Below are 13,629 nucleotides of genomic sequence, written 5' to 3'. Positions count from 1 at the left end.
TACAAATGCATGCCTACACATATGTGTACATCATGTATATATACACAGACACACATATGTATACATACATGTGCACATGCAATACAAACATAATTTATATGGCAAGAATTTCACCACAGACATATTAAAAATTTTCACCTGGAGTTAACCTGCCGATCTAGTATTTCAAAATTTAAAAATGTACAATGTTATTTTTTGCTTTAATGATATTTTAGTAACAAATATTTACTTGATCTTTGATTATAGAATTAGTTTTCTTTTTGTGTATTTTGGCTATGTTAAATTTTTAAACTCTGGATAAATATGTACACAAGTTTATGTAAAACCTTTATTGGGACAGAAAAGCAAAGTCAAGTCACACTAGGAGGCTCACTGCCATCTCGCTCCAGCTCCAGGGATCCAATGCCCTTTTCCAGCCTCCAGAGGCTCCTGCACACACACACAGACACACATAAACACATACACACACACACACACACACACACGTACCCAGACATTCAGGAACACAGAAGAGACACATGTAACAATCAACCAGTCTTTTTCAAGACACTATTTGTGCTTAAAGTGTATAGCTACTGGGTTGTTTGCCCTGTTACTATAAACAGTCAAAATACTATGTAAACTAGGACTCGTCCTAGGCACAAAGGGGAACTTCAGGTTACACACTGAGGGAGAACTTGACTGCCTTCATGCTGTGGAGGAGTTGTTGGACAGGAGACAAGAAGGTACAAGGATGCCAGATGGGAGCAAGCCTTCTGTGTATCAGTCAGCACCTGTAGCAGTGGCCATGGGCTTGCCCTATCACTTTTAAACAGAGGACTGAGAAGCATGAGGGGATAAGTCAGAATCTGACAGCCACCATACAGAACAGGACAACTACCCACCCCACTCTATCCCTGGGTAATTTGTTTCCCCAACCATCTATACTAGGAGAAGGAGAAGAACCTAGCCCTCTAAAGCCTTGGAGCTCTTCTGAAGACAAGAACCTCCTGAGGAAACTCATTCCTTTCTAGAGTCCTTTGTAAAACCAAGAGTGTGTGTATCCAGGAACCGAGACTACGGGTGGCCCTGTCATCATTCCACAGACTGAGGGCTAGTTTAGACTCAGTTACTGGTATTTGCTCTAGGGCTGACACTAGGTAGTAGCAGCAAAACTAATGTTGTTGTTGTTGTTGTTGTTTTTAATGGGCATTTATTTGCTGTCTCTCTGAACAGCTAGTCCCAGGAATTACATCCAGGACATTTAAACTTGACTCTGCTATAAACAAGATCGACAGTGAGTAACAAGAAGAGCTTAGCTGCAAAGGTGCCTGGATCCCTCCTCAGTGAGGCTCAGCTTTTCATTTACCAGTCACTAGAATCTCCCTACCCCATTTCTCCAAAATCAACAGCCACCGTCTCCTAACACAGATGGTTGGGGAAACGAATTACCCAGAAATGGGGTGGGGTGGGTAGTTCTCCTGCTCTGCATGGTGACTGTCACCACTCTAATCTGATCTGAAAGCAACCAAGCTTGAGAAACAGCAATAAAGTCAAGCTTCCACTCAACAGGGGCAGCCTGTGCATACCAGACACACGTTGATGAAGAAAGGCCACGTGCCAAGGTCTCATAATAAAAATATAGATGCTATAAAAGGCTCAGAGAAGGTATCTTTCCCTAAATCCACCAGGCTTGTAGAAATGTTATACTGAGAATTACCTAGATGTACCACAAGACATAGAACTTAAAAGAGCAATCATATCTTCAATCAGTTGGTTATTTGCTGAGCTGATAGTCTTGCTCCTTGGGCTTCTGGAGTTCCACAGCTCTGCCCATTTCCCTCATGCCCATCAATGAAGCCTGCTGGTGGTCTGCAAAGCCTCCACTTGAGCTGTGAGTGTAAAGGACAGGGATGATTAAATTATTTCACTCCAAAGGTATCTAATCATAACTTTACAAATCTAATTAAATGTGCTCCAACTAAATGTAGTAATAAAACATATTTAGCCACGTGAGTATGATGTGGCAAAACTGTTAAAAGAAAATAAAAAGACAATTATATTCCACACTTATGGGATGATTAGACAAACAGGGAAGATTCTGATAAGGGCCAAATACTACCAGAGAGGATACTTTATGTTTCTGGTCACAGCCTCATCATAGTATGAAGGTCTCCACAGAAAGAACAGCTGGCTTTGCTGCTTTGCCCCTGGCTCAAAGAATCAATAAAACCTCAGATTCTCTGTCCACAAAGTTGATAGCCAGGGGTTAGAATTAGCTCAGGAACTGAGAACACATACAACTTTTTCAGAAGACCCAAGTTCAGTTCCCAACACCCATGTTGATTGGCTAACAACCACCTATAACTCCAGCTTCAGGGAATTTTATGTCCTTTTCTGCATTCTGTGGCATATAGACAGACACACGCACATGAGTACATGTGTGCACATGCACACATATGTAGATGATAGATAGATAGACAGACAGACAGACAACAACCATATTTATTTTAATGCAAGCTAAGATTTCCCTGGTCAAATGCAATTATCTTCTCTACCTCCTTGAGATTCAGATGTTGGGAAAATGTGTTTGTTGTATAAAGACTACCCATTATTTGTGATTTCAACTCTTTTAATTTGAGACATACAATTAGGTTTTGGTGCAAAAACAGTGTCAACCATGTCAACAGTAAGTGGCATACACCACTCAAAGAATCAATAAAACATCAGATTCTCTGTCCACAAAGCTGATAGCCAGGGGTTAGAATTAGCTCAGAAACTGAGTACACATACCACTTTTTCAGAAGACCCAAGTTCAGTTCCCAGCACCCATGTTGATTGGCTCACAACCACCTATAACTCCAGCTTCAGGGAACTTTATGTCCTTTTCTGCATTCTGTGGCATACAGACAGACAGGCTGCTGGGCTGGGCTGCTATGGATGCTCCCTTGGTTGAAAGGGGGAAAGAAAACCAACCCTATGGTAATTGTTTTATTCATGTAATAGAAGGGAGCCTAGATTCCTGCAAAAGTAGAAATAGAAGGAATATCAGGTTTGTGGATAACTTTGCACACTCTACAAGTTTCAGCATATTTAATTATCATAGAATCAACCATGGAAATTTAGTCAGTTGTCAAAAATATGTACTGATTAAATTCATGATAACATAGACTTGTTTTCCTGCTCAGATATAACAAATATTTGTATCTTCCTTCAAAGGCTTTGTTATTTATTTGCTATTTGTCTGTTGTGGTATTTATATCCTTCATGATGAATGCATGAAGGTTTTGCCTACTATCTACTTATAGTAATTATGAAATAAATATTGCTTTTGTGTTGACCAGAAAAGTATAAATCAGAGAGACTCAGAGAATCCCCTACATAGGAAGGAATTCTTGCCTGGGTTGAGTGAGTCTTGGCTGTCTCATTTGTAAAATGTAAATAATATAATGTTGATGATCACAGAGATGGTGATGATGGGAGTCACGGTGATGGTAGTAATGGAAGTGACTGTGATGGTGATGATCATGTTGTTGATGGAGATGACACTGATACAAATGAGTTACACATCTGGGCAGTTGCTGTCCTCTGAAATATCAATCTGGAGGGTCAGGTGACTAGCATCTGAAAGAACCCACTCTGTAACGCATTTCCATCAGAATGAAGGCATATTATCTTAAAAACCACAGCATATAGCAGCTTCTGTGTCACTTAGGTAACCTGAGACTCAAGCCACAGCCGCCCTGCTCCATCTCCCTCAGCCCTCAAGGCAGAAGTGCATTCTTTGTTTCCAGATGTTTTGACCCAGCTCTCACCTGAGCTTCCTGGATTGTGCTATCCTACAAGTTTCTCAGTGTTGCTTTGCTCTATTCATCTGTTTGGTCTAACATCAGGAATGAAGACGTTAGTAAAAACTCAACTCCATGAGTTATTCAGTATCACACCTCAAAGCAGACATGTGTCTCTCACCTCTGCCCTCCACATTTGATCTTTTCACCTCCACTCACTTAAAATTCTGCTGAGGTATGGCAGTGAGAGCAGAGTGCTGAGAGAGGTGACCTTGGGCATTCCCATGGGGACAAGACAGTGAAAGCTTCATGATCAGTTACTAAGAAACAGAAAACGTGGCCCTTAAGATGCCCGTTTTTAAGCGTCCTTATGAGCAAGGATGTCTTCAGGGGATTGGTTTCTTAATTCCTTACTTAAATTATTCTTTATTTTCCATATTCATGGCATGCAGCATGGCACTTGGGGTGCACCCAGATGGAAGAGCTGTACATGTCATCTCATCATAACCCACGTGTTTGAAAACAACTCCTCCCTGCAGGGATGCAGATGTAGACAGAGGCAAACTCACAGATGCTGCCTCTTCCACCATTACACTCAGAGACTTTCCTTTCTGCCATCCAGGCTGTGTGACTCAGGATTTCACTATCTAAAGTATGCCGTGGATCATTCAGATATAACTGTGAGATTCACGCTTTGCATAGTTGGCCTACAGGTCATCTCTGAAAGCATAAAAACCACAGCAGGAGGCAGTTTCTGAAAGCACTGCTCTTCCTGCAGCACACAAAAGACAAGATGGACTGTGTTCTTCATGCCCACCCAGGTCTTCAGGTTTCCTCCTGGGAGATGCTTCTCATTCATTTGTGTTCCCCTGTGGTGTGTGAATCATGGTCCATTTCTGCCCCAGGGTGCTAGTGTTGTTGTGACTCTCAAGACAGAGGCCACTCGCATGACTCCCAACAACATGCTGTGTAATTGGGGTTTTTTTTTGTTGGTTTTTTTGTTTGTTTGTTTGTTTTTTGTCACTAGGTATTGTCACTGATTGATGGCTCCCATGCAATATTTATAGACTGCATTTGACTATTGTACACATAGAATGCTGTTCACAGCTATCTGCAGTTTCCCTGAGAATGGCCTCTGTGTCAGGAAAACTAGCTTATCTCCAGTTGTTACCTTTGAAAACTCTGAAAAGACTTAGAAGACATAGTGGTTACAGTCAAAATAAGCTTGTCACCAATCAGAGGGTGAGAGAGACAGGCAGTTAAATTAGAAGACAAAAGAGCAAACCAAATACTGTTTTCACAAAGAAGCAAGACACCTGTGGATATGTAGGATTGGTGGTGTGGGGGAAAGGGGTGCTTCGGTGGGCCCATGCCGAATCGTGGGGAGGGGCATACTGTGGGGACGGACCAAGCTGGCCCCTTCCACTGTGTCATAACCAGACGACAGTGACAGACATCAACTATGGAAGTTTTGTGCTTACTGCTGTGGTTCCTGCTTCTTCCTAACTTGTAAAATTCGTTTAAATTCCTATCATACTTTTCATAAACAAACCTACACTTGTGTGCATCTCAGTAAGTTCTCTGGAGCCTGCTGTCCGAGCCTATCGTACTGATACCTCAGCTGCTCTCAAGACTCTGCACTCAAGTCCTTCCTTTAAGTTATGATAATAATCTTTTCTTCTGCAGTGGAAATGCAGCATGCCTGTTTTCATATGCTTGTAAACCTAGTAAATGAAGCTATATTGTGTGCATATATTCACATGTGTAGATTTGTGCGTGTATATTCATGTGTACATACATGTAAGTATGCACATGAGTTTCCACATGTGTGTGTGCATGTATAAGCGTACATGTGTGAGGACAGGTGTGTGCTCATGTACCCATGTGTGAATGGGTACGTGTGTGGACATGTATGTGACAGAGAAGGAATGACTTCATATGATTATACCTCAGTCTGACTACAAGATCCCTTCTACTCCTCTAACTAGACAGTAGTCACCAGGCTGAAAGCCCAGGATGCCTCCCTAGTGATTACGTGGAGACAGAGAAGTCATGAAGTAAGAGTTGAGGACATCGAGATCACATACCACGTTGAGTTTCACATACCAGCAGTCCCTACCATCTAGTGCAGTGACAGTAAGAGATGTCAGGAAGCCATACTGACGCCGAGATGTTTCTCTCACAGCGGTGCCCTGCCCCAGCATCGAAGGCCAGCTGTCAGAGCATGTGCTCTGGAGGCTGGTTTCAGGATCACTGAATGAATATGGAGCTCAAGTTCTCCTCAGCTGCAGCCCAGGCTACTTCTTGCAGGGTCAGAGGCTCCTGCAGTGCCAAGCCAATGGAACCTGGAGCACTGAGGAAGACAGACCCAGATGTAAAGGTGAGTGATGGTGGCCCCTCCCACAAACAGGGTGCAGAACTCCAGGCCACAGCATCAATGGGACCAACTATGCAGACAGCATCATGGTCCCGCTGACTAAAGCAGAGCCCTGTGCTAACATGGCAAGCTCAAACAGGTGCTACAGGATCAAATATCAGAAGCTGTGCTCCCTTCTTAATGACAGTATTTTATAAACTTCAGAATATTAGAATAGTCAAATATTTCACATCTGAGCTTAAAGACAAATAAAAGCAATGTTTGAAGAGCTGGCTATTCTTCTGTGTGAAAGCCATGACAAACTTCTCATTAGGATCTTGGGAAATAGTATTTATGCTGAAGGAATCTGTCCTCCACAATGGTTGTCTTGAAAAGGGAGATGATTATCCTCTCAGGTACATGATGAATGGCTAAATATGAATAAATGAGAACCTGAGACAAAGCTGACATTGTTCAGAGCGCTTTTTTGATTTGTACACCTCTGATATCCAATCTTTACTGATTGTTGACAGGAAATTATCAAACACTGAAACATTCAGTTGGACTGGGTGAGATTTATTCAGTACACAACACAGGAAGAATGAAAGTAGAATAAAAAGAGGAAAACAAAGGCATGTGTGATTAGGTGCTTTACATAATAACTTCAATTCGACTTTTAATACAGCAAATGCTAATTCTTCATGTAAAACAAGCTTTTCCCAGGAACCTAGAGATAACTAAGGGGGGGAGGTTAGTGGCATGAGACATTCAAGTCCTAAATACCCTTCTTCACTATGATTCATTTCCCAAAGCTGCTGTCAGTTTGGCTGTAATGGTTCCTGGTGGCTTTGATGGCTCCTTCCCTTAGGTGTCCAATGCCTGGGCAGGAACTCACAGTTAATTTTCCCTGCCATTGTCCTGATTTATCCCACATTTTTGCCACTCACCTATATCCCCTGACTCCTTAGAGCCTCTTTGTGATTTGGGAGCCCAGAATTCAGGCTGTCAAGAAGGGACAAGGATAGCACAGAGGCTCTGACATGATAGACTTTAACCTCCTTAAGGGGTTTGTGGGATGCTTCTGTAGATGCCGCAGTCTCCTCATACTCTCCTATACCTGATTCCAAGGCTTCCTGATGCATCCCTCTAAGCCTATGTTTGGACCTTGCTAGGCATGGTCAACTTGATGACACTGCCTAAAGCTATGTTTCCAGAATACTTCACACCTACCAGTGAGTCTTTGCAAACTTGGGGCTTTCCTAATTCTTGAATCTAACCCAGAAGCAGCAAGGTAGCCCTAACTAGGAAAGAACATGGAACCAGGCCAGGATGCTCTGGTACTGTGCTTGTCCTGAGGTTCTGGAGATCAATTGTCCTGACACACATGCATACCCTTGCTCTTTAACTTCATCTGGTGTGACAGGAGCCACATAGCAACTGTCCCACCTTCTGACCCCATACATGTGCACTGTGCATGCTGGCGACTAGCTTACTGACACATGTGGCTGAGTATGAGCTCTGTGCCACATGCTTCAATGTGTCTCTTGCATCCTACCATAGCTGCACAGATGTACTTTCTAGAATCAGTAGAATCCACCTGAAACTATGCTTTGCTTTAGATGTATTGTTCATGTCTGGATTTCAGGTTGTCCGTCTTGGCAAGGACAGCCCCTTTGCTACGACTTCATCTCGTCTCTCCCACATCTCTGAAACCCTTCCTGTCTTATAAAGACAGGATGTTTACCCAGACATTGTTCAAGGATCTAAATTGCCCTGGGAGAGTGTTTTGGAGATGGAAATCTATGTTTGAGAAAGACAAAGCAGGGCTCAGGACCAGAAAGTTCACAGGGAGCTGTGTGTTTACTGTTACAACTCCACTAAACATTTTCTCTTACCTGAAAAGATGGATACTGCTGTCTTAGTCACTTTTGTTTTGCTGTGATAAGTTACCATGATCAAGGCAAGTTATAAAAGAAGTTTAATCAGGTTTAGGACTCTGTGGATTCCTGCTACCCAAGACTGTGAAACAAAGGCATAACAATGGTTCAGCAGTTGGAGAGCTCACATCCTGACAGCTAAGTAGGAGACGGAGAGCTAACCAGGAATGCCATGTTCTTTTGAAACTTCAAAGCCTGCCCTAATAATATAAGTGCTGCAATCAGGTCATTCTTCCTAATCTTTCCCAAATAGTCTCACCAACGGGGTACCAGGTATTTAAATATATGAGCCTATGAAGGCCATTCTCATTTTCAAACTACTACAGTTATTATCAATTTTTTCTATTTATGCATTTTGAATTTTTTTTCATTGGTAAAAGCTTTGCTAATATTTAGAAACTCCTTTTTGGAAACATCAGAGCAGACATTTCTGAATTATCGTGGAGGGTTATGGTGCGTTCTAGCATTTTGGACCTGGTTTGCTGTTGCTAATGCTTTGAAAATGACACCCAAGAGTTCAGAATATTCTCCAGCTTCTTCCCACAGGCCCTTGGGGAGAGGGTCCCTAACTTCAGAAACATCTGTTGTCAAGGTTACAGCGCAGTCAGTACTACCTGAGGAGCTACATCTGTGGCTGGGAAAATACTTATCCCAGATGGAGTAGCCCCGTGAGACACAGATGGGCCCTCAGGTTCAGCGTCTGACATTTGATGGGCCCACTGGTTCTGCCTCTGACAGTGGATAAGCCCACAGATCCTGCTTGTGACATTGGATGGGACCACAGGTTCTTTATGTGACATTGAATGGTCCTAGAGTGTCTTTTTTATTTTTTATTTTTATTTTTTTTGGCATTGGGTGGGACCATGGGTTCTATGTGTGACATGGGATGGACTCATAGCTGTAGCATATAACATTAGATGGATCCACAGGGTTTTTGTCTTCCCTGCCTGGGGCCTTTCAGAGCTGCCTTCTTGGTGCTACTGGAGTCCTGTCTGCACATGAGTCTGACTGGGTCAGGAACGGCTGTCTACTCACATGGGTCCTTGTGTTTATGGCTGGTTCTCAATGGACAATCTCAGGAAATGGGATCCACTCTCAGATTCTAATATATGTCCTTCACCCCCTCCAGCTTCATGGTTCCCATCGCTCAGAACACAGGGACCAGGTGGCCTTTTTAAGGGCTCACCTTTCCAGAATAGCCACAGCCTGTCCACCTCACCTATGAAACCAAAAGTGAACTGACTCAGGGCCTAAAGACAGCTTGGTCTGGGTAAAGCCCTACCCTGCGGATTACGCAGAGGTCTCTGGCCAGGGGGAAAAGCTTGAAAATTCCTTGAAAATTTTCTCTTTCTATATTGTAAATTGAAACAGCTAATTATTTGAAAACATTTAAGCAATTTTAACAAAAACTGAGAAAATATAAATGGATATTAATTTATATAAAACAAGTCCCTTCCATACCAATATAAAATACACTTTTATAAACAATAAGGATTCTTTTTTTCCGAGCAGAACAATAGCTTATGAGAAGAGTGTCCTTTTGAGTCTCTATGGAATGGGGCTGCATGGGTGTGGCTGGGCCCTCCTGCCTTTCTCAGAACTTCTTTAATTATGCTATTTTAGTGGAGGTATAAAATACTCAGGTACTTCATAGACTAGAGGCTGAACAGAGGGATGTCTGTGGACTCTGAAAAGATCCCAGGTACTTCTGTAGTCTTGGGCTGTATTTCGGAGAAGATATTTATGATGAACTTGGTGTTCAGATGTCCAGTGCGCATGCTCCGTTAGCATCTGTCTCCACTCTCCCTCCCACTGTTTCCTTGTGCCCTCATGAATATTCATGTTGCCAGGTATCCTCCACAGCCAGCTTTAGTTTGGCATCTAACAGTACTTCCCTTTAGGACAAATTAGGAAATTAAATCAAACAAAAATCTCCTCTCTCAGGACAAACAGCGTAAATAGGCTGCTGAGAAGGGATAAAGGAGTCCCAGGTCTGAACCTTCCAAAAGTGAAGGAAAAGAAAGAAATTAAGATGTTACATGTTCATTTTTTTTTGAATCTACAGAAACCAGTGAATGTGTTAGTTTGTTATTTTTTATGAAGTTGCAGTTTATTGTAACTTAAATTTTCTTTATTTTCCCGTTCTCTATTTTATCCATACACATCCAGAAAAGAAATACAAGATCAATACTAGTAATAATATATTTTTCCTTGAAATGGGCACATGAAAACCCCAGGAAGTTTAAACACCATTCAATTTCTCAATTAAACATACTTAGAATGACACATTTTTCTAAGCCCAGTTTTCTAGTCTATGACTATATCCCTACAGAAGAAACTATTGCTTCCCATATGGTGCTGGGACAGAATCAGCAGCATCTTCAAATGTGTTGTCATGGAAACCATTGGTGTAGTGCTGGAACTGTAATTTATAAGGTTTTAGTTACCTGTGGCTTATCTCAGAATGGCCAGGCAATGAGATGTGAAGGAAGCCCACTATTTCCCATTATGTGTCTACTCGGGATCCAGGGTGATATGTTTCCTGGTTTGCTGGTCATTTAATCCAGAGGAGGAACAGACCCTTGGCCACCTCCAAGTACATCATAGCTCCCTGAGAACCAATAAGTCCTCCAGCTTCTTGGGGTGGGGGATGGGAATCGAGGTGGGGGTTGTCATTATCACTCCAAGTGGTTCTAAGGTCTCAGACTCCCTGTGTGTCCACAGCACAGGAGGAGGAAATCTTTCCACTGGAGTCCTCCCTCTGCAGGAGGCAGACAAAATACCCACACAATGGGGAATCCAGAATTCTTTCTCTCACACTCCATATTGTTTTGATTTAAAAGCAAGAAGCATGTTTACTGTGGAGATCCATAAATCAGAAATCTTTACATTTTAATATTTATGTACACACAAAAAAGCCAAACTAGACCTTTAGAAATGTATAGAGAGAAGATCATCCATGTTCTAGTCTGTCCCTGTTGCCCACCTATTAATTCCAAGTTTCCTGAGAGCAGGTCTTCACTAAACTGAGGTGCAGGATGGTTTCTGTGACTTCTGGTTACTAGCCAGAGGCATGTACAGACTGATGTCTAAACACAATGGCAGAGGTCTATCTACAAACATCAGCAGAGGCATTCCATCCTCCTGCTTGAGGACCACTGTCACCTATTATTAGAGTGGGCATTTGCACACCATGACTTGAACAAAATAGACTTATCAGTAGCTCTAGTATCTGCACACTGCTGTACAGGCAGCTGATTCTGCCCTGAGCATCCTCATTTTGGATGAGGCCTTCAGACATATACCCAATTACAGATCATGGCTGTGGGCCTGGAAGCCTCTCATAGTGACTCAGCCTGTCATCCAGCACCACTCCCTCGCGTGTTTACAATCATCTCCAGGTCTCTGCTCATGTCCTGCCTCTTTTCACACCCAGAAGAGTGTCATGCTCTGGATTGCTCATGTGAGCTGCGTGTGATCATGGAGTCATATTGACTATAGCAGTAGAAAGCATCAATATTTAAGATTGCTTATAAGGGTCCATGCTGCTGACAGGAATGCTGCCCTTGTGGTATGAGAAAACAGGTGTCATCAGGCTACTGTTCAACATAGATCTCTCTGTGAATTGTAGAGGAAAGGAAAAAGAAGCTTGTCTATGAGGAGTTCCTCGTCACCCACTGCTATGGTAGGAAAATACATTCAGATAGCCCTCACCTCACAGGGTGTCCTCTGAGTACCCTCAACTTGGCACCTTTGCTGTGCAAAGATACCACATGGATTCTGAGGGTGCTGTGAATTGTGAGTGTGGATGTGTTTTGAGTGGTAGAGGAAAAGCACGACTAATGAATCCATTTTTGGAGACCAGGAGGGAGGCTAGCATAGAGATAGGCCTTCTCCTTGTTTTGTGACAAGGTTATTTTTAGTGCTGATGGGCTCCCCAATTAGGCTCTTCCAAGTTATTCTGCCACCCTTACTAATGAGCAGGGTTTGCAGCCAAGAGAAACTCTAGGCTTAGAATCCCATTATCCAGCTGCCCAGAAGCTCAGTGGTTGTTCTGTTAGTTGCTTGTGATCTAATGAGCCTCATTAGAGGATAGACTTTAAATAGTCTCCTCACCAGGATGTGTGAGCCAAGGTTGAGAGGATAGAATCCCATGCGCATCTTCTCCCTGCTCTTCCCATAAAGGTCTGCAGAGCTCTCAGCTAGGAAACTGGTCCAGCCTTGTCATTGAACACATCCCTGATAAGCACTGAAGTTTCAACATGAATTGCTAAATATCACAGTTCAAGGTAGGGTTCACACAGTGTTTGGGAAAAGGCTTAGAGAAAAGTTCACAGCAAATTATAAAAACCTAAATCCCTCTTGAATCCATTGACATTTGATATGGTACATGCTAGCAAATTATTGAAAGCTCACACTTGCCGCTGTGAAGGTTTTAGCTTAACAGTCTCTCAGACACTAAGAAATGTAGAGGCTCTCTCAGCAAGATGTTGTCTGGAGGTAGACTCCTGATTCCCGGCAAGTGACCCCTACAGATCATATTTACCAAGCAGGTCTGCTCGTTTACTGAGTGGGAGTCACACCTTGTATTCAGAGAAGCTAAGCTAAGGGGGGGGGGTTTAAATGGTACATTCATACCATTTTCCTTCCTCTGACTTTGTGCTAGATTTTTTTTTTTTAATCACAGTGACAAAAACCCAAGAAAATGGTTTTTGAGCAATCTTATTTTATAATTTGAGACGGGGTCTCTCATCCACTAAAGCAGGCCTGCTGGGACTTTATGGCAAGCCTCTAGCCTAAGCCTCCAGACTGTGGATGGGATTATGGACAAGAGTCACACTACCTGGATGAGAAAAGCAATTTTGAGAAGGGACAATTTTCTATTGGGTCATAATTGCAAAGGTCCCCATGGGTCTGTGGCTTGTACATTTGTATTGCTTTGTTTCTGGAATGCGATGAGACCTTATTGAGTAGGACAGAAGAATAAAGTTATTCATCCAAGGTTGCCAGAAAGCAGAAACAGAGGATGGTCATGGGTAAGGTGTAACTTTCAAAGTGAATAAGATGTGTCTTTCAATGTACCCCTCTATAACCAGCCTCATGCTCCCCAGTCTCTACAACATCACAACAGTTAGTTACAATGTTTGATCCATCAATGCATTCATTCTAGGATGAGGTCAAAGTCTTCATGGTCCACTCACATGTCAAGCATTGGATACACAGGCTGGGGTCCAAGTCATCAATGCACCAGCCCTGTAAGGTCAAGGCCATTGTGGTTTACATGTGAGATTGTATACAGACTTGTTGTTTGAATACTTAGTCCCAGCTGGTAAAGTTGTCTGGGAGTTTGTGTAGTTTTTAGGAGTCATGGCCTTATTGGAGGAAGTAGATCATTGGTGGGGTCAAGCCTTCATGTGTCTTTCTGCTTTTTTGTTGGCTGAGGAGGAGTGAACAAGATGCCTCAGGCTCCTGCTACACTCATCGGAGTAGTGTCCACTACTTTAAACAGCACCATGATTTTCCCACCATGAAATTGCAAGCTAGAATAAATCTCTTTCCTGTAAGTTGC

General features: G+C 42.7%; 1 protein-coding gene across 1 annotated transcript in view; it reads left to right on the top strand.

Moving 5' to 3' along the window:
* Positions 1 to 13,629, top strand: part of Csmd1 (CUB and Sushi multiple domains 1) — a 1,354,421-nt gene that overhangs the window by 1,284,135 nt on the left and 56,657 nt on the right. Inside the window, exon 51 of the mRNA XM_052162855.1 lies at positions 5,953 to 6,147. Coding sequence (XP_052018815.1) covers positions 5,953 to 6,147 — 195 coding nt within the window. The remainder of the gene's footprint in view (positions 1 to 5,952; positions 6,148 to 13,629) is intronic.

This window comes from Apodemus sylvaticus, chromosome 18 (genome assembly GCF_947179515.1).
Source record: "Apodemus sylvaticus chromosome 18, mApoSyl1.1, whole genome shotgun sequence".
Classification (NCBI taxonomy): Eukaryota; Metazoa; Chordata; class Mammalia; order Rodentia; family Muridae; genus Apodemus; species Apodemus sylvaticus.
This window is presented reverse-complemented; position numbering and strand designations above follow the sequence as displayed.